Source organism: Catharus ustulatus, chromosome 1 (genome assembly GCF_009819885.2).
Source record: "Catharus ustulatus isolate bCatUst1 chromosome 1, bCatUst1.pri.v2, whole genome shotgun sequence".
NCBI classification, from domain to species: Eukaryota; Metazoa; Chordata; class Aves; order Passeriformes; family Turdidae; genus Catharus; species Catharus ustulatus.
In genome coordinates this window covers 163,689,848-163,716,713 of record NC_046221.1, presented here as the reverse complement: position 1 = coordinate 163,716,713, position 26,866 = coordinate 163,689,848, and the positions used below count along the sequence as shown (strand labels likewise).

Genomic DNA, 26,866 nt, shown 5'->3' with positions numbered 1-26,866 from the left:
ACATCTGTCATCCTGTCACCAATTGCAATGGAAGCAGCTTTGGCTTCCTTCCTCAGCCAACTCCCACTCAGCAGTATTATTATTTTAATGCCTCGCCTGAGGCAGGCTGAGGAAAAAATAAAGCTGATGTCACTCGTTTTGCAGGGCCCCAGGGTTTGAAATTGCTATTCCAGTTTTATTTATAAAGATGGGGCAAATCCTTTTGCTCTAGGTTTTGTCTTGAGGGCTCTGTTAGAACTAGGTGCTATCACAGTGAGCTGTCCAATGCTACATGGGCCACCTGGAATTTTTGAGCGAATTTTGAAGATTTTTGTCAGGCCTTAAAAACTCTCTACAAATCCATTTCCCTCAGACCAGCAGCAAAAGGAGATCGTTCAGCTGCTCACAGCACAGGCCCCTGGAACCACTGATCAGCTCAAACTCTGCGGGCAGGAATGGCTCTGCACAGACTCATCCTTTTCCCAGGATTCCATTTGGTTCCACGCACTTGTACCAAGCCCAGTTTTCCATGCTGGAAAAACCATTCCTAAGAGAAACCCCAAAACCAAGGGGACAATAGAAACACAGCAAACAACACCCAGCAAAGCTCACGAGTGTGAAAACCTGCAGCCCTGCCTGCTCGCCCTGCCTGCACGAACTGCCGTGCACAAACTGCCGAGCCCCGGCCCTGTTTGCCTGCTCTGGGTCGGCACGGGACACCCCAAAAAGCCCCAGGATCCCCCTAAAACAAACCTGCGCCATTCCAGGGACTCCCAAACCCAATCCAAAAATGTTTTTAGACCCCAAAACCACACCCAGCACTCTAAAATCCACTCTTAAGGGTACTCGAAAAACCCGCAGTACCCTCCCCAGACCAGTTTCCTCATTGCCGGGATCCCCAAATCACCTTGAAGATCCCCCCTTCTCCCGCAAAACCACCCCAAGGGCACCGCAAAAAAACCCACGACCCCCCAAACCAATCCCACTCATTCCAGGGATCCCTTAACAACCCCAAAGACTCTCTCAACAACCCATAAAACACCCCAGGCTCCCCCCAATATGCCCACCCCGATTCCAGGGACATCTCAAAAACGCTCAGTACTCCCCTAAACCAAACCTGCCCTATTCCAGGGTTTCCTAATCCCAGCCTAAAGACAACAAAACCAGCCCAAGGACCCCCCAAAAAAACCTAGGACTCCCCTATTCGAAATTCCCCATTCCAAAACACCGCAAAACCACTATAAGCACTCCCCAGGCATCCCAAAACCACCCCGAGGACCCCCCAAACCAGCCCTTCCCCAGTTCCAGGGATTCCCCTCAGGGATTTCCCCCCCTCACAAATTCCCGCCGCGGCCCCTTAGAAGCACCTGGCTGAGTTTTCCCGCCGTTCCCGCAGGAATTCCGCTTCCCAGCGCATCAGCAGCACCTTCAGCTCCTGCTGCCGCTCCATGACCGCGGAAACCGGGATCGGGAATCAGCGATGAGGGATCGGGATCAGGGAAGACCGATCGGCATGGAGGGAGGCTCGGGACGGACCCCAGAATCGGCTCAGAGCGAATCTCCCGCTCCCGCCCAGCGTCATCCAATAGTAAAGCAGCAGCTGTTGATTGACAGCTAAGCAGGCCAATGGAAAGGCGGATTGTCATAGCCTCTGCTCACGACGCTGTTGAGCCAATGAGAATTAACTAAAATATTGACAGACAGCTGTAAGATCCAATTAACTCGCCTCTAGGATGGGTCTCGCTCACTCATTGGTTGGGACAAAGCGCAGACACGCAAGGGGAGCTTCCGTACGGGCTGGGGGTGAGTTGGGGGCGACATGGCGGGGGAAGCAGCGCCCGTTTTAGGGATCCCTGAAGTGGCTTCGGGATACTTTTGGTATCCCTGTCGGAATTTCGAAATTCTCGGAGGGGTTTGGAATCCTTGAGGGATTTTGGGGTGGCCCTGGTGGGGGGTGGGGGGGGGTACACCTGGACCCCCTTTTTAGGGAGCTGCTCTTGGGGTACCCTCACAACACCGCCCCCACCTTCTCCCACAGCTTCCCTCTTCTTCGGGATATCCCTGGATTCGGAGTTTCCCTGCAATGCTCCCCTGGTGATTTCACATCCTGGGGGTGAGTCGCGGAAAAGCACTCTATAACCCACAAGAGAAGTTCCAAGAGTAGGTATGTATTTATTCAGGGCTGAGGTGCATGGGCGATAGCTCCTGACCTCACCTTGTAGCCTTGGTCTCCTGCTGTTCTTGTCAGCACTGTAAATTACAGTAAACACGCAGTTTTGTCAGGCCCCTTTTACTCAAACCATTTCTTGATACTTCATTCTTAATTCTCAATTTCTCTGTCTCAGGGGTCCCCCGAATTTCACCTAATTCCCAGAGCTCCAAGAATCCATGGATTCCCTCGTTTTCCTCTGCGCCCGCCGCGTCGTTGCCCAGCGCCCTCTTCCCTCCATTCCCACCCATCTCTATCCCGTCCTTTTCCAAGTGGTGGTCCTGGATGGAAGACCCCTGGTCCTGCGGGATTTGGTGCCTGCTTGGCCATTCCCAGTGCTCAACTTCCAGCATCTCGTGGGGCACCGGGACCCACTTGGGGATCATCCCTGCATCGACTGTGACCAGGCCGTCATCCAGGGCGTGGTGTCGCAGCTCCAGCGGGAGCTGGAAGAGCCCAGCAGTGATTCCGGGTGGGTTTTGGGAATTCCAGCATGGCCACAACCTCCAGTATCTCCCGGTATTCTGATGGTTTCTACCTATTTTTTCCAGCAAGTGCTGGCTGCGCGTGCTGGATATGACCGGACTCGTAGATTCCATGTCCAGCCACACTCCTGCCTGGTTGACCTTCTGGTCCAGAACCAAGGGTTTGGCCAAGGCTTGTGTGGAGGTCTCCAAGCACCACCAGGAATTCCAGAGGCACAAATCCAAGCAGCACAAAAGCCGCTCTGGAGCCACAACGGCCGTGGCTGCTCTGTGGCCCCCAGGCGTGGACGTCCACATCGACCTGGCCGTTGACAAAATATCCTATGGGATCGTGCGTGACGCGCTCCAGACCGGAGCTGCTGGCCCGCTGCGCCTCAAGTGCCGCGAATTCCACCCAAGGTACATCTCAGCATTCCAGATTGTGACTTTGTTGGACTCTCTGGATCCATCCTGTCTGCGGAGGGTGAAACTGCATGTCACCAGTTTGGGATTAGCTGAACTTTCAGTGATCCTGCCACACCTCTTGCGATTCCCGGAGCTGCGCAGCCTCAAGCTCTGGAACATCACCATAAACGTGCAGGGCCCAACGCCTGAATCAGCCAGTGTAATCCGTGACATGGCCAAGCAGCTGGGAATGCTGCCCTGCCTCCGGGAGCTCAACCTGGGATCCGCCCGGCTTCCTGGGAATCTGCACCAGATCCTCTGGTGAGTTCCCCACGGAGAGGGACCTTCCCGTGGTCTCCAGGGATTTCAAATGGTTGGCTCAATGATCTTGGGGGTCTTTTCCGACCTGAGTGATCCTGTGGTTCCAGGATCTCATTATCCTGATGTTCCCATTATTCCATTATCCCAACAGTTTGTGACTCCATTGTCCCATGATCCCAGAATTCCCAAAGGCCGAATTTTCGGATTTTGGAGGTCTTCTCAAACCTTAGTGATCCTGTGATTCCAGGATTTTCTTATGCCAATATTTCCCATGATCCCATGGTTCTTTTACCCCAGTAGTTCATGACTCAAAGTTTTCATTATCCCATAAAATAATGATCCCAAAATACCCTGATTGCAGGATTCCCAAAGTTGGGGTTCAGTGGGTCTTGAGGATCTTTTCCACCCTGAAGGATCCATTGATTCCAGGAATTCATTAACACAATGTTCCCATGATCCTGAGATTCTGTTATCCCAATAGCTCATGGCTCAATGATTCCATCATCCCATAATTCCATCATCCTAAAATTCCATAATTCTAGGATTCCCAAAGGCTGAACTTCAGCATCTTGGAGATCTTTTCTGATCTTAGTGATCCCATGATTCCAGGATTTCATTATCCCAATATTCCCATGATTCCAGTGTCCTTATCCTTTAAGCTCGGGCTCAACGGTCCCTTAGATCTTTTCCAGCCTTAGTGATCCCTGGTTTTTATGATCCCATTATTCCAATAGTTCAGGACTCCATGATCCCATAATTCCTTGATTCCAGGATTCCCAAAGGTTGGATTTGATGATCCTGAAGCCTTTTCCAGCTTTAATCACTCTGTAATCCCATAACTCCATGGTCCCATAACTCCATAACTCTGTGATCCCAAGACCCCGTAACTCCACAATTCCACAATTACCAAGATCAATGATCCTATAATCCCAGGATTCTCAAAGCTTGAACTTGGAGATTTTACCCATCCTCAGTGATGCCATTATTTCATGATTCCATGACCCCATCATTCCAAAAGCCCAGGAGTTTCAGGGGTCGAACTTCATTTTCTTTGAGCACTTTCCCAACCTCACCCATCCCACAATCCCATGACTCCAGGGATGCAATCGCAGCTCTCATTCCTTGCATTTCCCCCACGAATGTTGACATTCCCAGCTCCCACCAGTCCTCCCTTGGACCTCACCTCTCCCTTTTCCCTCCCACCAGCAACCTCCAGGCTCCGTTGGAAAGCTTGGAATTGCCCTTCTGCTCCCTCGTTCCTGCCGACCTCGCCTTCCTCTCCCAAAGCATCCACGCTCCGGCCCTCAAAAGGTTGAATCTGAGCGGCCTTGATGTCTCCGAAGGCCTCCTGGAGCCGCTGCGGCTGCTCCTGGAGAAAGCCTCGGCCTCACTGCTGTGCCTGGATCTCTCGTATTGCCACATTGCCGACTCCCACCTGGCCATGCTGCTCCCGACGCTCCTGCGCTGCTCCCACCTGCGCTTCCTGAGACTCTACGGCAATCCCCTGTCCACGGCCACGATCAAGGATCTGCTCCAGAAAACCTTGGAGCTGCTGGATCTCCACCTGGTAGTGTATCCCATCCCCCTGGACTGCCACACGCTGGACCCATCAGAATTCGATTTTGATTGCTTTGATGAGTCTCTGGATGACAAGCTTTTCTCAGCAACTGAAGCAGAGATTTCCCAGCTGCTGGAAAATTCTGGGAGAACCGACCTCGTCTGGACTGACGATCCTGACCACGAAGACCTGGACTACTTCTCCTTGTGATTTGGGAAAACCTCAGAGGCGGGAAAAGCTCAGAGCCTCCATTGCAAAAAAGCTCTGCCGCCTCCTTCCAGAAATCCAGGTGTTTTCCATCTTATCCTGGTGCTTTTCTGCCTCATTCCAGTGGATTTTTCCTTTCATTTTGGTGCTAAACCCTAACCCTAACCCATCTCTATCGCGTCGTTTTCCAAGTGGCATTCCTGGATGGAAGACCCCTGGTCCTGCAGGATTTGGTGGCCACTTGGCCTTTCCTACTGCTCAACATCCAGCTGCTCGTGGGGCACCAGGAGCTGCATTGGGATCATACATTCGTCAACTGTCTCGAGGCCGTCATCCAGGGCGTGGTGGCGCAGCTCTGGCGGGAGCTCGATTTCAGGTGGGGCTCAATGGGTCCTGCAGGTCTTTTCCAGCCTGAAGGATCCACTGATTTCAGGAATTCCTTATCCCAATGTTCCCATGATCCTGTGATGCTGTTGTCCCAATTGTTCATGACTCAGTAATTCTGTAGTCCCATAATTCCAAGATCCCAAAATTTTGTATTTCCAGGATTCCCAAAGGCTAAAGTTCAGGCTCTTGGAGATCTTCTCCAATCTTAGGGACCTCATGATTCCAGGATTTCATTATCCAAATATTCCCATGATTCCATTATCCCAATCCTTGATTCCAGAATTCCCCAAGTTTGGGCTGGATGGTCCCTGAGATCTTTTCCAGCTGTAGTCATCCCAGGTTCCCATGATCCCATCATCCCAATAGTCCAGGAATCCATGATCCCATAATTCCTTGATTCCAGGATTCCCAGAGATTGGACTTGATGATCCTGAAACCTTTTCCAACTTAAAAGCTCCATGATCCCCTTACTCCACAATTCCACAATTCCCTGGCTCAAGGATACCATTATCCCAGAATTCTCTAACCTTGAACTTGATAGTCTTGGATATTTTGTCCAACCTCAGTGATTCCATTATTCCATGATCCCATCATTCCAAAATCCCAGACATTTCAGGGGTTGAACTTGGTCTTCTGGAGCTCTTTCCCAACCACAACCATCCCACAATGCCACAATTCCAGAGAGGCAATCCCAGCTCTCATTCCCCGCTTTTCTCCCAGGAATGCCAATGTTCCCAGCCCCCACCAGTCCTCCCTTGGGACTCACCTCTCCCTTTTCCTTCCCGCCAGCGACCTCCAGGCTCCGTTGGAAAGCTTGGACTTCGGCTCCTGTTCCCTCCTTCCCGCCGACTTCCTTTCCTCTCTGAAAGCTTCCACGCTCTGGCCCTGAAAATGTAGGATCTGGGCGGCCATGACATCTCCCAAGGCATCCTAGAGCCACTCTGGCTGCTCCCGGAGGAAACCTCGGCCTTGTTGGTTGACCTGGATCTCATGGAATGCCGCATTGCCGACTCCCACCTGGCCGTGCTGCTCCCCACGCTCCTGCGCTGCTCCCACCTGCACTCTACGGCAATCCCCTGTCCACAGCTGCACTCAAGGATCTGCTCCAGAAAACCTTGGAGCTGCCAAATCTCCACCTGGTCGTGCATCCTTACCACGTTTATTGCTACAAGCCGGAGCTGTCGGAATTTGTCTGGGATTTTGAATAAGTCTTGGGTCCGGAGCCTTTGTCGGCAGCTGAGGCAGAGATTTCCCGGCTGCTGGAAAATACCAGGAGAACTGAAATCATTTGGAGTTATAATCCCTTCAGCCACAAAGCCCTGGACTACTTCTTGTGATTTGGGAAAACTTTGGAGACAGGAAAAGCTCAGGTCCTCCATTGCAGAAAAGCGCTGCTGCCTCCTACCTGATATCCAGATGTTTTCCACCTCATTCCAGTGGCTTTTTCCTTTTATTTCTATGTTTTTCTAGTGACAATTGAAATGGGGACTAGTGATTTGTGATCAGAATCTGAATTTTACTTCGAGCTACATATGCTCATATACCATTTTCAGGAAGGTGAGTAATTTTTTACTACGTTTATTGGGTTAAACATTACACAAATAAACTTTCAGTTTCTACTTGTTAAATTTTCCTTCCTGTCACCAGTCTTGATCCAACCTTCCTGTAATCTTCAAAGCTCTCTTTGCTCTTGCCAAGGCATCTTGGTTATCAAACTGCATTTGCTAATTAAATCTACAGTGCTATCAGTCTCACCAGACTTTTATGCCTGGTTTTGTTAGTTTTCCACCTCATCCCGATGTTTTTCTTACCCATCCCAAGATTTTTCCCTGGTTTAGTAGCTTGTCTAACACATTTTGAGGTTTTTCCTCCCCATCCTGATAGTTTTCCCCTCATCCCCCTCATCCCAGTATTTTTCTGGCTCATCCTGATATTTTTCCATCCCATTTCATCATTTTTCCAGCCCATCCTGGTGTTTTTTCCATCAAGATTGGCTTTGCACAGCCAAATCCAAGGCAGCTCCGTGGCTCAATTCCAGAGGAAGCTGCCAGAAGGTTCTCCCCTGTCCAGCCAGTCCCATCAGGAGAAGCAGAGACACCTTTAGAATAAGAGTGAAGACAGAAGAAACCAATCATAGCACAGCTGTAATTCCGGAGCAGCAGTTTGGGACAGGAACGACTCAGGAGATGATTCCAAGGTGCTGGAGTGGAAATTGCCAAAATTACGTGGTGCATGCAAAGGGAAGCTCATCCTGGAGCTGGATCTTGGGAAAAAGGAGCAGATTCTTGCCAGGAATCCCACAGAGGGAAAAAACCTTTGGAGCAGGATATTCCTGACATAATGACCCCTTGGAAAACTCCAAGAGAATTGTCTTCCATGGGAATGACACACTGCAGAAACCCATGGAACACTCTTGCCATGGAATGGATTTGCATTAGAAAATACTCTGAAAACTGACCATGGGGTAGATTCACAGAGAAATCCATGGAAACCTGCCCTGGGATGGCCCCGGCTCTCAGCACTGCTGGAGGGATTGAGGGAAAGCTGGGCAAGTGAATTTGGGGAGGGAAAAGTTGGATTTGGGGTCTTGTTATCCTGCTCTGATTTTATTGGAAATAAACTCATCCTATTGCAGATCCTGAGTCTGTTGTGCCTGGACAGGATTTCCTGAGGGATCTTTCCTGATCCTTATCCCTATCCATGAATCCTCCATGTTTTCCTTCATTTCCACCTCATTTTGTAGCATTTCAACCTAATCCTGGTAGTTGTCCACCTCATTCTGGGGTCTTATCACCTTTTACCTCTGTTTTCCCACCTCATTTTGGCGGGTTTGGCATCTTGGTGTTTCTCCACTTTTTCCCAATATTTTCTCTCCTCACCCCAGTGTTTTTCCACCTCATTTTTCTGTTTTCTGCCTCATCTCAGGATTTCCCCCATCCATTCTTTCCACCCTCATTCTAGTGTTTTCCTCCTTTATTTTGGTTGTTTTCCACCTCAGTTTGGGTTGCTTTTTTTTTGCCTTATCCCAATATTTTCCCCTCATCCCAGTGTTTTTCTGCCAAGTCCTGGTGCTTTTCTGCCTCACTTTTCTGGGGTTGTTCCTCATCTCAGTGGTTTTCCTTTCATCCTTGTGGTTTTCCCCCTCATTTCCGTGTTTTACCACCTCATCCTTGTGGTTTCCCATTGAATTTTCTTATTTTGGGACATACTCTGTTGGGTTTTTTACCTCATTTTTGGTGTTTTCCCACCTAATTTCTTTTTTCACCCTCATTTTGATGTTTTCCAGGTCAATTTGGTGTTTTCCCCCTCATCTCGGTATTTTCCTGCCTCATTTTCTTGTTTTTTTCTGCGTCATTTAACTTTTTTTCTCCTCATCCTGGCACTTTTCCCCTCATCCTGCTATTTTTCCACCCTGTCCTAGGTGGTTTTGTACCTCATTCAAGAGGGCCTGCTAGTTTATACGCTTTTCCCCTCATCCCGCTGCTTCTCCCGGTGCCTGTGGGGCCCTGAGGGCCTAGAGGGGAAAATGGCGGGAAGCTGAGGGTGGGGGATCTATAGGGGATCTGTGAGGGCACGCAGCGCCAGGAGCTGCCTATAGGGGATTTTTATGGGATTGCTGAGTGTCTGTAGGGGTGCGGAACCCTAAAGGGAAGCTCTGGTGGTTTTACACGGTCTGGAGATCTATAGGTGCCTCTATAGCGGCAGGAACGATCCTCCAGCTCCTCCCCCTCCACTTCTGCTTTACCCTGGAACCTTTTCCCCGCCGCCCCACCCGAGGTGCGCACACATTCCGGTCCCCCTGGTGGCCACTTGCGGGTGGTGCTGCTGTCGCTGTCACTGTCGCGACAGGGAGGTGGCCCGGCCGTGTCGGGGGTCGCCGGTGGCTGTCGCGATGAGGGTGGGGGCGCTGCTGCGGCTCTGGGCGCGCCCAGGGCCCCGGTACCTGCAGGGACAGTGGCCGGGGCCTGGAACCCGCGAGTGTTTGTATTACGGGGATCAACATGGACATGGCACAGGGGATCGATAGATTTTAATTTGTTTTGGTGGTTTTGAAGCTCCAAAATCCCCAAATTTCCTCTCAAACTCACTGCGGGTTTCCTGCGGAGCCACATATAATTCAGCCTGGAAGGATAAAATGGTCTGGAATTGGGGATTTGGGGATCATGGAGGATTTGGGGTTTTTTGGGGACTTGGGGTTTTTGGGGGATTTGACGATTTTGGGGATTTTGGGGTTTTTGGGATTTGCATTTTATATGGTTTGGGGTATTATGGGATTTGAGTATGGGTTTCAGGAAAATTAATCCACGAGAGGTTCATGTCCAAAAAGGAGATTGAGGAATCCTTTTTGCTTTATTTGAATAAAGGCTGAGTTCATGGGGCATTCCCCAGGGATCTCTCAAATTTTGAGGCCTTCTGTCAGGCCCTAAAAGCTCTCTACAAATGCATTTCCCACAGGCCAGCAGCAAAATTAGATTGTTCACTTGTTCACAGTGCAGGCCCCACGGTTTTCCTTCTCGGTTCCTGCTATAAATCGAGAAGCCCCAGTGGAGCTCTACCACTGGAAAGAGCTGCTGCAAGGCACCAACTGCAGTCCTTTCATCTGCCAGTGGTACGTGGACTCATTGCTGTCCCCAGTGTGCGCCCAAAAAAGGGAAGCTGTCACCCTTCACTACATGGATGATGTGCTGGTGTGCGCCCCCAATGAGTCTATGCTCCAATACACACTTGACCTAGTGATTAAAGTTTTAACCTCTGCTGCATTCCAACTCCAGGAAGTCCAAAGGGTGCCACCTTGGAAATACCTGGGCTTGGAGATCACTGCACTGACCGTTGTTCTGCAGAAATTGGAAATCGATAGTGATCCCAAAAACCTAGCGGATCTCCATTCCTTGTGTGGGTCTTTGAACTGGTTTAGGCCTCACCAATCACGACCTAGACCCCCTCCTCAATTTATTGAAGGGGGAGAGAGAGCTGGTTCCTCACAGGGAACTGACCCCAGAGGCAAAAGCCGCAATCAAAAAAGCACAGAAGGTTTTGCCCATGAGGGAGGCTCATTGTTATCAGCCCAAGCTGCCTTTGAAATTCATTGTCCTGGGAAAGCTGCCACACTTGCATGGTTTGATAGTCCAATGGATTGAAGGGCAGAAAGATTCACTCTTAATCACAAAGTGGGTTTTCCTCTCCCACCAACGATCCAGATCATCACCAAGCCACAAGAGCTGATGGCTCAGCTGATCCAGAAAACCAGGATAAGACTGCCTGAGCTGGCTGGTTGTGACTTTGTGTGTATTCACCTCCCGGTCAAACCTTCTGAGGAGGGAAGGAACTCTCCCGAGAAGCTGACCAAAGAGATGTCCCAAGCACCTTCTCCAGAGCAATGCCAACCTCCAGTTATCTCTGGACAGCTACAGTGGACAAATACCAGTTCACGCCCCATCACACAAATTGTTTATTGAGGAATTTCACCGCATTCCTCGTGAGAAAAGCAGCTGTAGGCCGCTCAAACTCTAACAGTGTTCACTGATGCGTCCAGGGCGTCCCATAAGTTGGTGATGCCTTGGAGAAGTCCCCAGACTCAGCATTGGGAAGCTGATGTTGAGTTTGTGGAGGGGTCACTCCAGGCTGCTGAACTGGCAGCAGTATTGAGAGTCTTTGAGAAGCTCTCGGAGCCAATTAATTTGGTAACCAACTCAGCCTATGTAGTGGGGGTAGTGTGCAGGGCGGAGCAGGCAGTTCTCAAAGACATCAAGAACAAGCATCTCTTCAGGTTACTCTCAAAACTAATTTATTTAGTTTCACATCAAGAGCATCCATTCTATGTAATGCACATAAGGTCACATACTGATTTGCCAGGCAAAACTGCAGAAGGGAATTGTAAAGCAGACTCCCTTGCTGCCCCAGCTGAAAAGGCACACCTCCCAGACATCTTCCAACAGGCGAAGCTGAGCCACCAGCAGTACCATCCAAATGTGCCAGGTCTGATCCGTCATTTCCAGCTAACAGAGTCAGGCTCGAGCCATTGTGGCCACCTGTCCCAGCTGCCAGCTCCAGGCCATGCCATCGCTGGGTGTCGGGGTTAATCCCCAAGGCCTTGGGAGCTGTCAAGTGTGGCAGACAGACATTACACACATTCCCAGTTTTGGTCGCCTCTTGTTTGTACAGATAAGCATTGACACGTATTCAGGTGCAGTTTATGCCTCTGCCCAGGCAGGAGAGAGGGCTGTGCATGCCAGACAACACCTAGTGCAAGCCTTTCAGTGCTGGGGATCCCTAGGGAAATCAAGATCGTCAACAGCCCAGCGCATGCATCCAAGGAGTTCCTAGAGTTTGTCCAGCAGTGGGGAGTGGAACATAAAACTGGCATCCCCCACAGGTCAAGCTGTGATTGAGTGTGCCCAGCAGACGTTCAGGCAAGTCCTGGCTAGACAGAGCAGTTCAACAGTGTTGATGTCACCACAACAAAATCTCTGCAAGGCCATGTTTACAATTAAGTTTCTAAATTTTTCATTTGAGTCCTCCGGTGGTACGTCACTTTAACAGCAGTGATCAGTTTAAGTTGTCCCAGCGTCCACCAGTCTTAATTAAGGACCCTGAGCCTTGGGAGACCAAGGGTCCTTATGGACTCATTACCTGGGGGTGTGGCTACACGAGTGTATCCACCTCCTCAGGCCTGCAATGGGTACCCCAAAAATGGGTAAAACCTTTTGTCCCCAAAAATTCAGCTCCAGCAGAAGGGGATGAGAAGCAAGTAGCCATTGCTTCAAAAAGAAGACACTGCCAGAAAGAGGAGAGAAAACCTTCGTAAGATCTGGCTACATTCTGGCAGACACACTGACTTTTATTATGCTTTAAAAATGTTTCTCTTTTTAGGAAAAAAAACTACTTCCCACCTCAACCTTGTGATAGGCCCTATCCAAGCTGTCATCCTGTTTGCTCTGAGCAGTCTGACAGCTGCGTGGATCGTTCCTCAGCCACGCCAAAACATCTGGGTCACCCTAGCAGAGATGCTCCAACAAGAAAATATATGCCTGTCCACTGCAGCAGCAAGAGACCCTCTGTCCACCTGGCTGGTAGTGATTTCATTGGAAGATGGAGTATATCCAGCCAGCTTTGACACACTTGTGCCTAACCCAGGTCCTCAGTCACACAACGTCCGACCACGCCAGAATCGCTGGCAGCAGACTGTTATAATTAAAAACCCCATAGAGGAGTGGCTGCCAAATTTGCCCAAAGCAGCCCAGGAACCCCAAGAATTGAAGTTATTGGGTTCCTCCACTGTGTTCACTTTACCTTCAGCCCATTATCAAGCACTAAAACCTTTCACAACATACCGCAATATTGAGAGGAATTCACTGCCAGTAACTGGTGTAATATTCTGAGCCACGTTACAGCAGACAATCCCTACCATTCACATCCCAAACCCCTCCCTAAGGGTCTGTTCCTAATTTGTGGAGATTGTGGGGCAGGAATCTCTTCTTGGCTATTAGGGGGGCCATGTACCATCAGGTGGTTGTCCCTCTTAGCACCCTAAATTCCCAAACCAAGTCACCAAACCTTAATTAGCAAATGGACTCGCGGAAACTATCCGGCCAACAAAATCCAAAAGAGAAATGCGAGAATTTGGACCCAAATTACAATTCTGAAATTTTTAATTGGGCCAAGTCAAGAAGACTTGCTGTGTCCCTGTTCCTTCCATGGATCGTAGCAGCCAAAGCCCTAGGTGAATTGGGCCACCTAGAGTGCAGGGTGGTCAAACAGGAAAATGTAACATGCACCATCACCAGCTCCCTCCTAGAAGATGAGGAAATTACCAGGCAGGACACACTCCAAAATTGTGAAGCCATAGACTTCCTCCTGCTGCTGCATGGACACAAGTGCCAGGACTTTGTTGCCTGAACCTAACCTCAAAAGCTCACAACATCCACACAGCCCTCTGAGAAATTAAAAGCTTGATTGATCAGACAGGTAAAGCAAGAATCCAACAATTGGTACAGTGGACTGTTCGCTGGGGACTCACAGGGGGGTGGACTTCAATAGTTAAAACAATTCTGTTGTTTTTTGTTGTTCTTTTTTCTAATAGTGTTGGTGTTCAGAGTTCTACATTGCTTCATTTTCTAAGCCATTAACGGGTTAATCCCTACTACCTCAGAAGTCAACCACATAGGGTTGGCAAACCAAAAGCAGTCTAATTTGTCCACAAATCATAAGTGCTGGGTAAATTCATATTCTGAATCAGAATAAGCCTTAGGCCTTTCTTTTAACTTTAATTAACAAAAAAGGGGGTGTTGCATTGCACTAAGTTGCTGCTTTGTATATTGCACTGACTGGTTTGTTCTGTACTCCCTGGCCCCTCCCCTTCGGTGGCACTCTGTTAGTTACCTTGCTGTTCCTCCTGTCCTGTGCTTTCTCTTTGCCTTGGAATCTCTTTGGGAATAAACTGTGGATTGTGTCCTGGGAAAAGAAGCCTGCTTTGTCTTTTATGTTTGCCCATGTTGGCTCCTTTCATATCCTGCAGTCCAGAGCCAGCCCAAAAGGACTGGAAAGAAGAGAGAACCAACACTGCCCTGCTGGAACCAGATAGGATCAATATCTCTGTAAAGGGCAGAAGCTCAACAACTTTAGCTCATGAACTGGCAGACCTCGTTGAGAGGGCTTTAAATGAGTTTTGAAGGGGGAGGGGATGGAGCTGGGCTGTCTGGAAGCAGCCCCAAGGGTGGTGAGGCTGAGTTAGGGGTGAAATCAGTAGCCCAGCTGAGGTGCCTGCACACCAATGCACGCAGCACAGGGAACAAACAAGAGGAGCTGGAGGCCATGGTGCAGCAGCAGAGCTGGGATGTAGTCACCATCACAGAAACGTGGTGGGGTGACTCACACAGCTGGGGTGCTGCACTGGATGGCTCCAAACTCTTCAGAAGAGACAGGAAAGGGAGAAGAGGTGGAGGGGTTCCCTTTATATTAGGGAGGCTTTGGATGCCGTGGGTATTGAAAGTGCTGACGATGGAGTTGGATGCCTGTGGGTAAGAAATAAGGGCAAGGCCAACAAGGCTGACATCCTACTGAGAGTCTGTTATCGTCCACCCATGCAGGAGGAAGAGCTGGACAACTTATTCTGTAAGCAGCTGGAGAATGTTTCAGGATCATCAGCCCTTGTTCTTGTAGGCAACTTCAACATGCCAGACATCTGCTGGGAACTTAATACAGCCCAAAAAAAGGCAGTCCAGGAAATTTTAAGAGTGTGCAGAGGACTACTTTTTCTCACAGCTAGTGGGTGAACCCACCAGAGGAGGGACTGTGTTAGACCTGCTGGTTTGTAAATTGAGATGGGCTAGTGGAAAATATGATCATGAAATTACAGAGTTCTTGATATTTGGTGACATCAGAAGGAACACAAATAACCCTTCCACATTGGATTTCCAGAGGGCACAATTTGGCATACTTAGTAGACTTATGCAGAGAGTTCCTCGGGAAGCAGCCCTGAAAAACAAAGGAGTTCAGGAAAGGTGGGTATGATTCTAAACAGAGATCTTGAGGGCACAGGAACAGACTGTCCCTGTGTGCTCAAAGAGGAGTCAACGAGGCAAACGTCCTGCCTGGATGGGCAAGGAAGTTTTGGAGGAACTAGTACTAAAAAGAGCATGTTTCTTCTTTGGAAGGATGATCAGGTCTCTGAGGAGTATTTAAGGGGGCTGCTAGAGCTTGTAGGAAAAAAATATGGAGACCAAAGCTCAGTTTGAACTTAAAATGGTGACTTCTGTAAAGCAAAAAATATACAAATACAATAATGGGAAACGGAAGGGTAAGAAAAACCTTTGCTCTTTATTGGATGAAGGAGGGAACTCAGTAACTGTAGGTGAGAAGTCATAGGTCCTTAAGGCCTTCTTTGCTTCAGTTTTTAGTGGGAAAACAACTGGGCCTTCAGGACAGCTGTGCTCTTGGGTTGGTTGATGGTGTCAGGGAGCAGAATGGTCCCCCTGTTATCCAGGAGGAGGCACTCAGAGAACTGCTGAGCTGACTGGATGTTCATTAATCTATGGGAGCAGATGGGATCCATCCCAGGCTGATGAGGGAGCTGGCAGATGAGCTGGCAAAGCTGCTCTCCATCATTTACCAACAGTCCTGGCTCACTGGGGAGGTTCCAGATGACTGGAAGCTGGCCAGTGGGACACCCATTCACAAAAAGGGTGGGAAGGAGGATCCTGGTAATTATAGACCAGTCAGCCTGACCTCAGTGCCTGGTAAGGCAATGGAACAGTTTATCCTGATGTCATCACACAGCCCTTACAGGATGGCCAGGGGATCAGAGCCAGCCAGCACGGCTTTAGGAGGGGTAGGTCATGTTTGACCAACCTGGTCTCCTTTTCTGACCAGGTGAGTGCCTGGTGGATGTGGGAAAGGCTGTGGATGTTGTGTAGCTGGACTTGAGCAAGGCCTCTGACACTGTGTGCCCCAGCATTCCCTGGAAAAGCTGCAGTCCATGGCTTGTCAGGAGCGCTCTTTGCTGGGTTAAGAACTGGCTGGATGGGCGGGCCCAGAGAGTGGTGGTGAACGGTGCTGCATCCAGCTGGGGATCAGTGACCAGGGGTGTCCCTCAGGGTCTGTGCTGGGGCCTGTCCTGTTCAATGTGCAGACATGAATGAGTGCTGTGTCCAGCTCTGGCCCCTCAGTTCAGGGAGGACGTTGAGACGCTCGAGGGCGTCCAGAGGAGGCACCGAGGCTGGGGAGGGGCTTGGAACACAAACCCTGTGAGGAAGGGCTGAGGGAGCTGGGCTTGTTCAGCCTGGAGAAAAGGAGACTCAGGGGTGACCTCATCACTCTGCAGCTCCCTGAAAGGTGGTTGTGGTCAGCTGGGGTTGGGCTCTTTCTCCAGGCAGCAACTGCAGAACCAGAGGACACAGCCTCAAGCTGTGTCAAGGGAAAATTAGGTTGGAAATTAGGAAAAAAACTTGAAATGGAAAGAGTGATCAAATACTGCAATGGTCTGCCCAGCGAGGTGATGGAGTCAGCATCCCTGGATGTGTTTAAAAAAGACTGGATGTGGCACTCGGTGTCATTGTCTAGTATAGGTGTTAGGTCAGGGTTAGAATAGATTATTGTTAAGGCCTCTTCCAACACACTGATTCTGTTTAATACAAACACTCGCACATTTCACGCCCCGGCCGTTGTCCCTGCAGGTACCGGGGCCCCGGGCGCGCGCAGAGCCGCAGCAGCGCCCCCACCCTCATCGCGACAGCCACCGGCAACCCCCGACACGGCCGGGCCACCTCCCTGTCGCGACAGGTGACAGCGACGGCAGAGCCACGGGCGCCACCCGGAAGTGGCCACATGGGGGACTGGAATGTGTGCGCCCCTCGGGTGGTGCAGCGGGGAAAACGTTCCGGGGGGAAGCGGAACGAGAGGGTCCAGGGGGGCTCCTGCCGCTATAGATCTCCAGACTGTACAGGATCCCACAGAGTGCCCTATAGAGCTCCCAGCGATTCCTTATAGGGACTCAGACCTCTACAGAACCTCAGCAACCCCATATTAATCCCCTATAGGCAGCTCCTGGCGCTGATTGCCTTCATAGATCCCCTATAGATCCTCCACCCTCAGTTTTCCGGCATTTTCCCCTCTTAGGCCCTCAGGGCCGCACAGGCACCGGGAGAAACAGTGGGATGAGGGAAAAAAATGGAAAATGAGGCAGGGAAATATCAGAATGAGGGAAAAATCAGCGGGATGAAGTACAAAAACACCTACAAAAATGTTAAATGAGGGGGGGAAAACAAGAAAATGTGGTGGGAAAATATTGAGTGAGTGGGAAACACCAAAATGAGGTGAAAACACCAAAGTGATGGGAAAATACCAAAGTGAGCTGGAAAACAGGAAAATGAGGATGAAAAGAGAGAAATTAGGTGGATAACCACCAATATTGACCCAAAAACCCAACAGAATAAGGCATGAAATACCAAAATTAGTTGGAAGGCCCACTGGGATGAGGTGCTAAAACCAAAATGAGGTGGAAAACCACCGGGATAAGAGGAAAACCACTTAGATGAGGTAAAACCCCACCAAAATGAGGCAGAAGAGCACCAGGACATGATGACCTCCAAGTTTAGGTGGAAAAACTCCAAAATGAGGTGGAAATGATGGAAATAGTGGAATATTCATAAATCGGAATAAGGATGGGGAAAAATCCCTCAGGAAATCCCATCCTGGCACAAGAGACTCAGGATCTGGGATAGGATGAGTTTATTTCCATCAGGATCAGAGCAGGGTAACAGGACCCCAAATCCAACTTTACCCTCCTCAATTCATTCTTTCTTGGCTTTCCCTCAATCCCTCCAGCAGTGCTGAGAGCTGGGGCCCATCCCAGGGGAGTTCTTCATGGATTTCTCCTTGAATCCATCCCAAGGTCACTTTTCAAGTCATTTTCTAATGCAAATCCATTCCATGGACAGAGTTTTCCAAGGATTTCTGCAATGTGTCATTCCCATGACAATTCCTCATGGACCTTTCCAGGAGGTGAATATGTCAGCAATATCCTGCTCCAAAGGTTTTTTTCTCTATGGAATTCCTGCCAGGAATCTGCTCCTTTTCCCATGCATCCGCAGGTCCCTCCCAGTATCCAGCTCCAGGATGAGCTTCCCTTTGGATGCACCACGTAATTTTAGCAATTCATCTCCAGAGTCATTCATGTCCCAAATTCCTGCTCTGGAATTCCAGCTGTGCAATGATTGATTGTTTGCGACTCATTTCATATTCCAGAGACATCTCTGGAGTTCCTGATGGGATTTGCTGGACATGAGAGAAGCTCCCGGCAGCTTCCCGTGGAATCCAGCCCCAGAGCCTCCTGAAATTTCGCTGTGCAAAGCCAATCCTGATGGAAAAAACACCAGATTGGCAAAAAAAAAAAATCGAGAAATGGGATGGAAAAATGCTGGCGTAAGGCAGGAAACTACTGGGGTGAGGGTGGAAAATATCAGGATGAGGGGAACACTATTGGGGTGGGGATGTAAAACCTCAAAATGTGGCAGAAAAGCTACAAATCCACAGAAAAATCTGGGATGGGGTAGAAAAAACAAACAAAAGGCAGAAAAGCATCAAAATTGAAGGAAAAAACCACTGGGAGGAGGCGGAAAACATCTGGATATCAGGAGGGAGGTGGCAGCACTCTTCCATGATGGAGGCTCCGAGCTTTTCCTGTCTCTGAGGTTTACGCAAATCACAAGGAAAAGTAGTCCAGGGCTCCATGAACGCAGGGATTATAAGTCCAGACGAGGTCGGTTCTCCCAGAATTCTCCAAGATTTGGGAAATCTCCGCTGTGGCTGCCGTCAAAAGCTCCTTATCCACTACAAAATCCCAACCGGATTCCTGCTGGTCCGGTTTGTAGCAATCCTCGGGGACGGGATACACGACCACGTGGAGATCCACCAGCTCCAAGGTTTTCTGGAGCAGATCCTTGAGTGCAGCTGTGGATAGGGAATTGCCGTAGAGTCCCAGGAAGCGCAGGCGGGAGCAGCGCAGGAGCGTCGGGAGCAGCACCTCCAGGTTGGAGTCATCCATGTAGCAATCCATGAGATCCAGGTGCAGCAGCGAGGCTGAGGTTTCCTCCAGGAGCAGCCGGAGCGGCTCCAGGAGGCCTTGGGAGAAGTCGTGGCCACTCAGATCCAACTTTTTGAGGGCTGGCGCATGGATGCTTTGGGTGAGGAAGGCGAGGTCGGCGGGAACGAGGGAGCAGAAGGCCAATTCCAAACTTTCCAACGGAGCCTGGAGGTCGCTGGTGGGAGGGAAAAGAGAGAGGTGAGGCCCAGGGGAGGACTGGTGGAAGCTGGGAATGTCAGGATTCCTGGGGGAAATGTGGGGAATGAGAGCTGGGATTGCATCCATGGAATCATGGGATAGGTGAGGATGGGAAGTAGCTCCTAGAACATCGAGTTCAACCCCTGAAAATCCTGCGATTTCAGGAGTAAGGGGTCATGGAATCACAGATTAATGGAATCACTGAGGTTGGGCAAAACCTTGAGACAATAAAGCTCAAAGTTTGGGAATCATGGAATGCTGGAATGACTAAAGTTGAGAAAGATTTCCAAGACTCACCGAGTCCACGGCCTGCAAATCCTGATATTTTGGAATTACGGGGTGTCCTGTGGTGACTCTGTGATGTTGAATTTTATCCCAATTTGTCTGTTAAGCCCAGAAATAGGTTTTGTACCTTTAAGGCTGGATTTAAGAGTGAAGGGGGGAAAGAAGCAGTGGAATGTCTGAGGTGGTTGTTTTCAAAACACAGAGACAGGAATTTCATCGCTACATCTCCGGGACTCTGTCACTGTGGCGGACAGCAGGAGGGAGCTCTCCTTTGCTTTTAAAGTTAGTTTTTGACTAAATGAAGCAGAGAAGTTCCCCAGACAGTTTTTTTTGAATTATTTGAACCTGTTCTGGACTGGAACCTGAGGGGAGCACCAGGAGCTTGCAGATGTGACCCACCAGGGCCTGGCCTGGGCAGTGGCATTTTCCAGAGGGACTGATAACAGACTGAGCTGAGCTACCACAGGAGAACTTTCTGAATTTGTCATCTCTTCAGAGCAGAGAGAGATTTTGTTGTTCAGTATTGCTCATTTTTTTTGTGCTGCGTACTGCTTTGCCTATTGAATAAAAAGGTTTTTTCCACCTCTCTCTCAGGAAATTTCTTCCCAAACCGGTTGGGGAAGGGGCCGGTTGGGTTTGCTTCCTGGTGGATGGGGGGACCCTTCGGAGGTTTTCTCCCAAGTTTGCCCTAAACCAGCACATGGGGTATTAAGAGTTATGGAATGGCTGAGGTTGGGAAAGGTCTCCAAGAACATCAAGTTCAAGGTTTGAGAATCATGGAATTCTGAAACTGAATTGTGGAATTATGGAATGGCTGAGGTTGGGAAAGAGCTCCAAGAACATCAAGTTCAACCCCTGAAAATCCTGGCATTTGGGAATTATGGGGACATGGAATCGTGGAATAATGGAATTGGTGAGGTTGGGAAAAATCTCCAAGTTCAAGCTTTGAGAATCCTGGGATTATGGATGGGATCATGGAGCCAGGGACTTGTGCAATTGTGGAGTTATGGGGTCTCAGGATCACAGAGTTATGGAATTATGGAATAATGGAGTTATGGGGTCATGGAGCCATTCAATTTGGAAAAAGCTTCAGGATCACAAAGTCCAAACTTTGTGAATCCTGGAATTTTGGGATCATGGATTTATGGGATGACAGAATCATTGAGTTATGAGCTATTGGGATAACAGAATCACAGGATCTCGGGAACACTGGGATAATGAATTCTTGCAATCAATGGATCCTTTAGGCTGGAAAAGACCCTCAAGACCTATTGAACCCAAACTTTGGGAATCCTGGAAGCATGAAATTTTGGGATCATGAGTTTATGGATAATGGAAATGTTGAGTCATGAGCTACTGGGATAACAGAAGCATGGGATCATAGGAATATTGGCGCAGCAAAATCCTGGAGGCCACTAAGATTGGAAAAGACCTCCAAGATCCTAAAGTTCAGCCTTTGAGAATCCTAGAATCACAGAATTCTGGGATCGTGGAATTATGGGGCAATGGAGTCACGAACTATTGGGATAATGGAATAATGGGAATATAGGGACAATGGAATCCCAGAACCATGGGACTGCTCATGTCGGAAAAGACTCCCAAGATACCCAGGGAATAGCCCCAAGATACCCTGGGAAGGCCCTGCTCCGTGTGGAACTCACCAGAGGATCTGGCGCAGATTCCCGGAGAGCTGGGAGGATCCCAGGTTGAGCTCCCGGAGGCTGGGCAGCATTCCCAGCTGTCTGGCCACAGACCGGATTCTCATGGCCGATTTTGGCATCAGGTGCCGCACGTCCACGTTGCTGTACCGGACCTTGAGGCTGCGCAGCTCCGGGAAGCGCGAGAGGTGGGGCAGGATCACCGAGAGCCCGCTCAATCCCAAATTGTTGAAGCACAGTTCCACCCTTCGCAGACAGGATGGATCCAGAGATTCCAACAAAGTCACAATCTCGGAAGCCGAAATGTCCACGGCTTTGAATTCACGGCACTTGAGGCGCAGCGGGCTGGCAGCTCCAGCCTGGAGAGCATCGCGCAGGATCTTGTAGGTACGCCTGTCGACAAACAGGTCGGTGTGGACGTCCACGCCTGGGGGCTGCAGAGCTGACGTGGCTGCGGCTGTGGCGGCTCCGGAGCGGCCTTTGTGCCGTTTGGATCTGCGCCTCTGGAATTCCCGCTGCTGCTTGGACGCCTTGACACAAGCCTTTGCCAAAGCCTTGGTGCTGGACCAGACGCTCAACCCGGTGGTAGTGCGGCCGGCCACGGAATCCGAGAGTCCGGTCATGTCCAGCATGCGCAGGCTGGAAAAATGAGAATAAATTCACAGAATTCACAGAATCACTGGACTGGAAGAGACCTTCAAGATCATCGAGTCCAACACCTGCCTGAACACCTCAACTAAACCAGTCTTTTTTAAAACACATCCACAGATGGTGAGGATGGTGATTCCACCACCTTGAGGCAGACCATTGCAGTACTTGATAACTCTGTCCATGAAACATTTTTTCCTAATTTCCAACCTAAATTTCACTTAACACAGTTTGAGGCTGTGTCCTCTGGTTCTGTCAGTGCTGCCTGGAGAAAGAGCCCAACCCCACCTGACCACAACCACCTTTCAGGGAGCTGCAGAGAGTGATGAGGTCACCCGAGTCTCCTTTTCTCCAGGCTGAACAAGCCCAGCTCCCTCAGCCCTTCCTCACAGGGTTTGTGTTCCAAGCCCCTCCCCAGCCTCGCTGCCTCCTCTGGACGCGCTCGAGTGTCTCAACGTCCTCCCTGAACTGAGGGGCCAGAGCTGGACACAGCACTCAAGGTGTGGCCTCAGCAGTGCTGAGTCCAGGGCAAGAATGACCTCCCTGTTCCTGCTGGCCACACCATTCCTGATCCAGGCCAGGGGCCATTGGCCTTCTTGGCCACCAGGGCACACTGCTGGCTCATGTCCAGCTGCTGTCCATCAGTGTCCCCAGGTCCCTTTCAGCCTGGGCACTCTCCAACCACACCATCCCCAGACTATAATACTTCTAGGGTTTATTGTGGTCAAAATACAGGACTTGGCACTTGGACTTATTAAACTTCATCCCACTGGACTCTGCCCATCCATCCAACCATTCCAGGTCTCTCTGCATAACTCTCCTACCTTAGTGTCATCTGCAAATTTGCTAATGAGAGACTTAATACTCTCATGCATGCAATCACTAAAAATAATGAACAGGACTGACTGCAACACAGCCCCCTGAGGGACCCCAGCTGGATGCAGCACCGTTCACCACCACTCTCTGGGCCCGCCCATCCAGCCAGTTCTTAACCCAGCAATAATAAATTATCAGGAAAATCCACAAAGATGAACGGAGGAATTGGCTGATTGGAGGTTGTGGCCATGCCAAAATTCCAAAACCCACCTGAAATTGCACTCGGGCTTTTCCAGCTCCTGCCGGAGCTGCGCCACCACGGCCTGGATGACGGCCTGGACACAGAGGTTGCAGGGATGATCCCGGAGCACCTGCCGGTGCCCCACGAGCCGCTGCAAGTGGAGCAGTGGGAAAGGCCAAGTGGCCACCAAATCCCGCAGGACCAGGGTTCTTCCATCCAGGAACGCCGCTTGGAAAAGGACGTGATACAGATCGGCAGGAAGGGCGGGAAGAGGGCGGTGATCGACGACGCGGCGGGCGCAGAGGAAAAGGAGGGAATCCATGGATTCTGCAGGGCTCTGGGAATTAGGGGGGACCCTCAAGATGAGAGGGAACTTGAGATTTCCAGAGAAACTCCGAATCCAAGGTTATCCCGCGGAAAAAGGAAGCTGTGGGAGAAGGTGGGGGCGATGTTGTGAGGGTTCCTCCGGTGCAACTCCCTAAAAATGGGGTCCCGGAGTACCTACACCCCACCAGGGCCACCCCACAAGCCGTCAAGGACCCCAAACCCCTCCGGAAATCTAGAAAATTTAAAGGCATCCCCAAATTATCCCAAAGTCCCCTCCGGGATCCCCAAAACCGGCCTCGCCGCTACCTCCCCAACATGGCGGCCCCAACTCACCAACCGCTCGCAGCCTCAACTCGCCCACAACCCGTACGGAAAACCGACTTCTGTGTGTGCGCGATGTACCAACCAATCTGTGAGGGCAACCGATCCCTGAAGGCGGATCCTTTACTTTTAATAGGATATTGCCAGTTGTCTGTCATTGCTTTATTTAATTCTCATTTGTTCAAAGGGCGACATGGGAGGACTCTTCGACATTCCGCCTTTCCATTGGTTCCCTTCGCTGTCAATCACTAATCCCTGCTTTCCTATTGGTTGGTGTTTGCCAGAGGCGGGAGCTTCGCTCTGAGGCCACTCGGGGCTCCCCGCCGAGCCTCTCTCCATCTCCGATCCCGATCCGCGATTCCGATCCCACATCCCGCGGCCATGGAGCGGCAGCAGGAGCTGAAGGTGCTGCTGAAGCGCTGGGAAGCGGAATTCCTGGCGGAACGGCGGCGGAAACCCAGCCAGGTGCTCCTGAGGAGCCGCGGCGGGAATTTGTGCGTGGGGAAGTCTCTGAGGGGAATCCCTGGAATTAAGGCGGGGGGGCTCTTTTGGGTGATTTTGGGGTGCTGCAGGGGTTTGGGAGGTTCTGGATCGGGGGGTTTTGTTTAGAAGGGGTTTGAATTTTTTTGGGATGTCCTCAGGCTGGTTTTGGGGTCTTCAGGGTGGTTTAGGGAGTCCCTGAAACTGGGCACGCTTGGTTTAGGGCGTTGTGGGGTGTCCCTGGTATGGGAAATGGGGGCATATTTTGGGGTACCTGTGGTGGTTTAGGGGATTTGAGAGAGTCTTTGAGGTCCCTGGAATGAGAGAAAGTTTGGTTTAGGGCGGTCCTGGGATTTTTGGGGTGTCCTTGGGGTAGTGCAGGGGGTTCTTGAGGTGATTTTGGGGTACTTGAGGGGGTCCGTGGGGTTGTTTAGGGAGTCCCTGGATTGAGAGGGGCTGGGTTAGGAGAGCCTGTCCTTGGGATGGTTTTGGGGTGCTGGGGGGGTCTTTAGGGTGGTTTTGAGAGGTCCTGAAATAAGGGGAGTTGGTTTAGGGGTATCCGTGGTTTTTTGGGGTGTCCTTGGGGTGTTTTTGTGATCTTTGGTCTGGGTTTGGGGCCTGGAATGGGGCAGGTTGTGTTTAGAGGAGTTCTGAGCATTTTTGGGGTGTCCCTGGAATGCGAGGGGTCATTTTTGGGGGTCCCTGAGGTGTTTTCGGGGGTCTGAGAGAGAGTTAGGGTTTGTTAGGGGATCCTTGTAGTGAGTGGCATTGGTTTAGTGGGGTCCTGGGATTTTTGGGGTGTTCTTGGGGGTGGTTCATGGGGTCCTTTAGGTCTTAGAGAGTGTTTGAGGGTGTTTAGGGGTCCCGGAATGAGATGGATTGGTTTTGGGGGCTCCTAGGGCTTTTTGAGATGTGTTTGGGGTGACTGAGGGGGTCCTTGAAATGAGGTCGATTGGTTTAGGGGGGTACAGGGTGTTTTAGGGGTGTCCTTCAGAGTGGCTTTTTGGGTGCTGCGGGAGTCCTTTGGGGTGCTTTTAGGGTCTGAGAAGGTTTTTGGGAGTCCCTGGAATGGCGCAGGTTTGTTTTAGGGGGATCCTGGGGCTTTTTGGGGTGTCCCGTGCCGACCCAGAGCAGGCAAACAGGGCCGGGGCTCGGCAGTTTGTGCACGGCGGTTCGTGCAGGCAGGGCGAGCAGGCAGGGCTGCAGGTTTTCACACTCGTGAGCTTTGCTGGGTGTTGTTTGCTGTGTTTCTATTGGCCCCTTGGTTTTGGGGTTTCTCTTAGGAATGGTTTTTCCAGCATGGAAAACTGGGCTTGGTACAAGTGCGTGGAACCAAATGGAACCCTGGGAAAAGGATGAGTCTGTGCAGAGCCATTCCTGCCCGCAGAGTTTGAGCTGATCAGTGGTTCCAGGGGCCTGTGCTGTGAGCAGCTGAACGATCTCCTTTTGCTGCTGGCCCAGTTTAGGGAGGAAGTTGAAAGACTGAGGAGTGCCAGGGAAAGTGAAAGTGAAAGAGATTGGTGGAGTTCAGCCCTTCCATCTTTGAGGGAGGCCCCCCAAGAGGCAGAGGACTCCAAACCCTCCCATTGTCAGGGAATAGGAGAGCACCTGGGAGATTAAGGAGAGAGGAAATGGGTCCCTGCTCAGGGAAGTAATGATAATAATAACAGTAATAGCAATAATAATAAAAATTCCTCCTGCCCCACATCCCCTAGCCAGATGCCACATCGGAATAGATCTGAGCCCCTGGATCTAGAGAGTCAGCCAGGTGATTTAGATGATTTAGAAATAAATGATCTGCCCAGCACCCAAAAATCCACTCTCAAGGCCATTCCGAAAACACCCTGTACCTGCTAAACCAGTCCCCCTCATTGCAGCGATCCCCAAATCACCCCAAAAACACCCCCTGGTACCCCAAAACCGCATCAAGGACCCCATCAATCACCCCAAGAACACCCCAAAATCCCCAGTACCCACCTAAACCAATTCCACTCATTCCAGAGATCCCCTAACAAACCCTAAGTCTCTCTCAGACCTCCTAAAACACCTCAGGAAGCCCCAAAGTTGACACCTCTTATTCCAAGTACACCCCAAAAACCCTCAGAACCCCCTAAACTAAACCTATCCCATTCCAGGACCTCCCAAACCCAGTCCAAAGACCACAAAACCACCCCAAGGACAACCCAAAAACCCCAGGACCGCCTAAACCAACTTCACTCGTTCTAGGTCTCCCCTAAACCTCCCCAGAGACACCCCCAGCACCCCAAAAACAACTCTCAAGGACACCCAAAAAACCTCGGGCCCCCTACCAAGCCAAACCCCTCATTCCAGGGACCCCCTAAACCACTCCAGAAATCCCTTCCAATACCCCAAAACCACCTCAAGGATCCCCTCAACCTCCCCAAGGACACCTCAGAAACACCCAGGATCCCCCTAAACGAATCCTGCCCCATTACTGGGACTCCTAAAACCAACCAATAGATCCCAAAACCACTGGTAAGGACTGCCAAAAAACCCCCACGACTCCCCTAAATAAACTTTCCTCATTCAAGGACACTTGAAAACCACCTTCAGGAGCCTCCCAAACCAGCCCGAGGATCCCAAATGAGCCCCCCTCCATTCCAGGGATTTCCGTCAGGGATTTATTTCCCCTCTAATAAATTCCCGCCGCGGCTCCTCAGCAGCACCTGGCTGGGTTTCCGCCGCCGTTCCCGCAGGAATTCCGCTTCCCAGCGCTTCAGCAGCACCTTCAGCTCCTGCTGCCGCTCCATGGCCGCGGGAAC

At 50.6% G+C, this 26,866-nt stretch overlaps 2 protein-coding genes across 2 annotated transcripts; one reads left to right on the top strand and one right to left on the bottom strand.

Annotated features, from left to right (window-relative positions):
• The first annotated feature begins 1,799 nt into the window (after positions 1–1,799).
• On the top strand, positions 1,800–7,280 carry LOC117003954 (leucine-rich repeat-containing protein 14-like). Its single transcript, XM_033074344.1, has 5 exons — positions 1,800–2,143; positions 2,325–2,660; positions 2,740–3,378; positions 4,585–5,519; positions 6,320–7,280. The coding sequence occupies exons 2-4, from the start codon at positions 2,368–2,370 to the stop codon at positions 5,144–5,146; spliced, it is 1,494 nt and encodes a 497-aa protein (XP_032930235.1). The 5' UTR covers positions 1,800–2,143; positions 2,325–2,367; the 3' UTR covers positions 5,147–5,519; positions 6,320–7,280.
• A 10,458-nt stretch (positions 7,281–17,738) lies between these two features.
• LOC117003891 (leucine-rich repeat-containing protein 14-like) lies at positions 17,739–23,857 on the bottom strand. The gene is made up of 4 exons (XM_033074264.1): positions 23,616–23,857; positions 22,985–23,382; positions 21,254–21,889; positions 17,739–19,284 (listed from the first exon to the last, which is right to left on the bottom strand). Exons 2-4 carry the CDS (start codon positions 23,275–23,277, stop codon positions 18,729–18,731), a joined length of 1,485 nt encoding a protein of 494 aa, XP_032930155.1. The 5' UTR covers positions 23,278–23,382; positions 23,616–23,857; the 3' UTR covers positions 17,739–18,728.
• Positions 23,858–26,866: the final 3,009 nt, after the last annotated feature.

Bases quoted from the DNA above. Each gene is read 5' to 3' on its own strand.
- LOC117003954 (XM_033074344.1), top strand. From the start codon at position 2,368: ATGGATTCCCTCGTTTTCCTCTGCGCCCGCCGCGTCGTTGCCCAGCGC. The intron at 2,661-2,739 runs GTGGGTTTTGGG...TATTTTTTCCAG, and splicing joins GAGCCCAGCAGTGATTCCGG to CAAGTGCTGGCTGCGCGTGC. The intron at 3,379-4,584 runs GTGAGTTCCCCA...CCCTCCCACCAG, and splicing joins AATCTGCACCAGATCCTCTG to CAACCTCCAGGCTCCGTTGG.
- LOC117003891 (XM_033074264.1), bottom strand. From the start codon at position 23,277: ATGGATTCCCTCCTTTTCCTCTGCGCCCGCCGCGTCGTCGATCACCGC. The intron at 21,890-22,984 runs GTGGGTTTTGGA...TCATTTTTCCAG, and splicing joins AAGCCCGAGTGCAATTTCAG to CCTGCGCATGCTGGACATGA. The intron at 19,285-21,253 runs GTGAGTTCCACA...CCCTCCCACCAG, and splicing joins AATCTGCGCCAGATCCTCTG to CGACCTCCAGGCTCCGTTGG.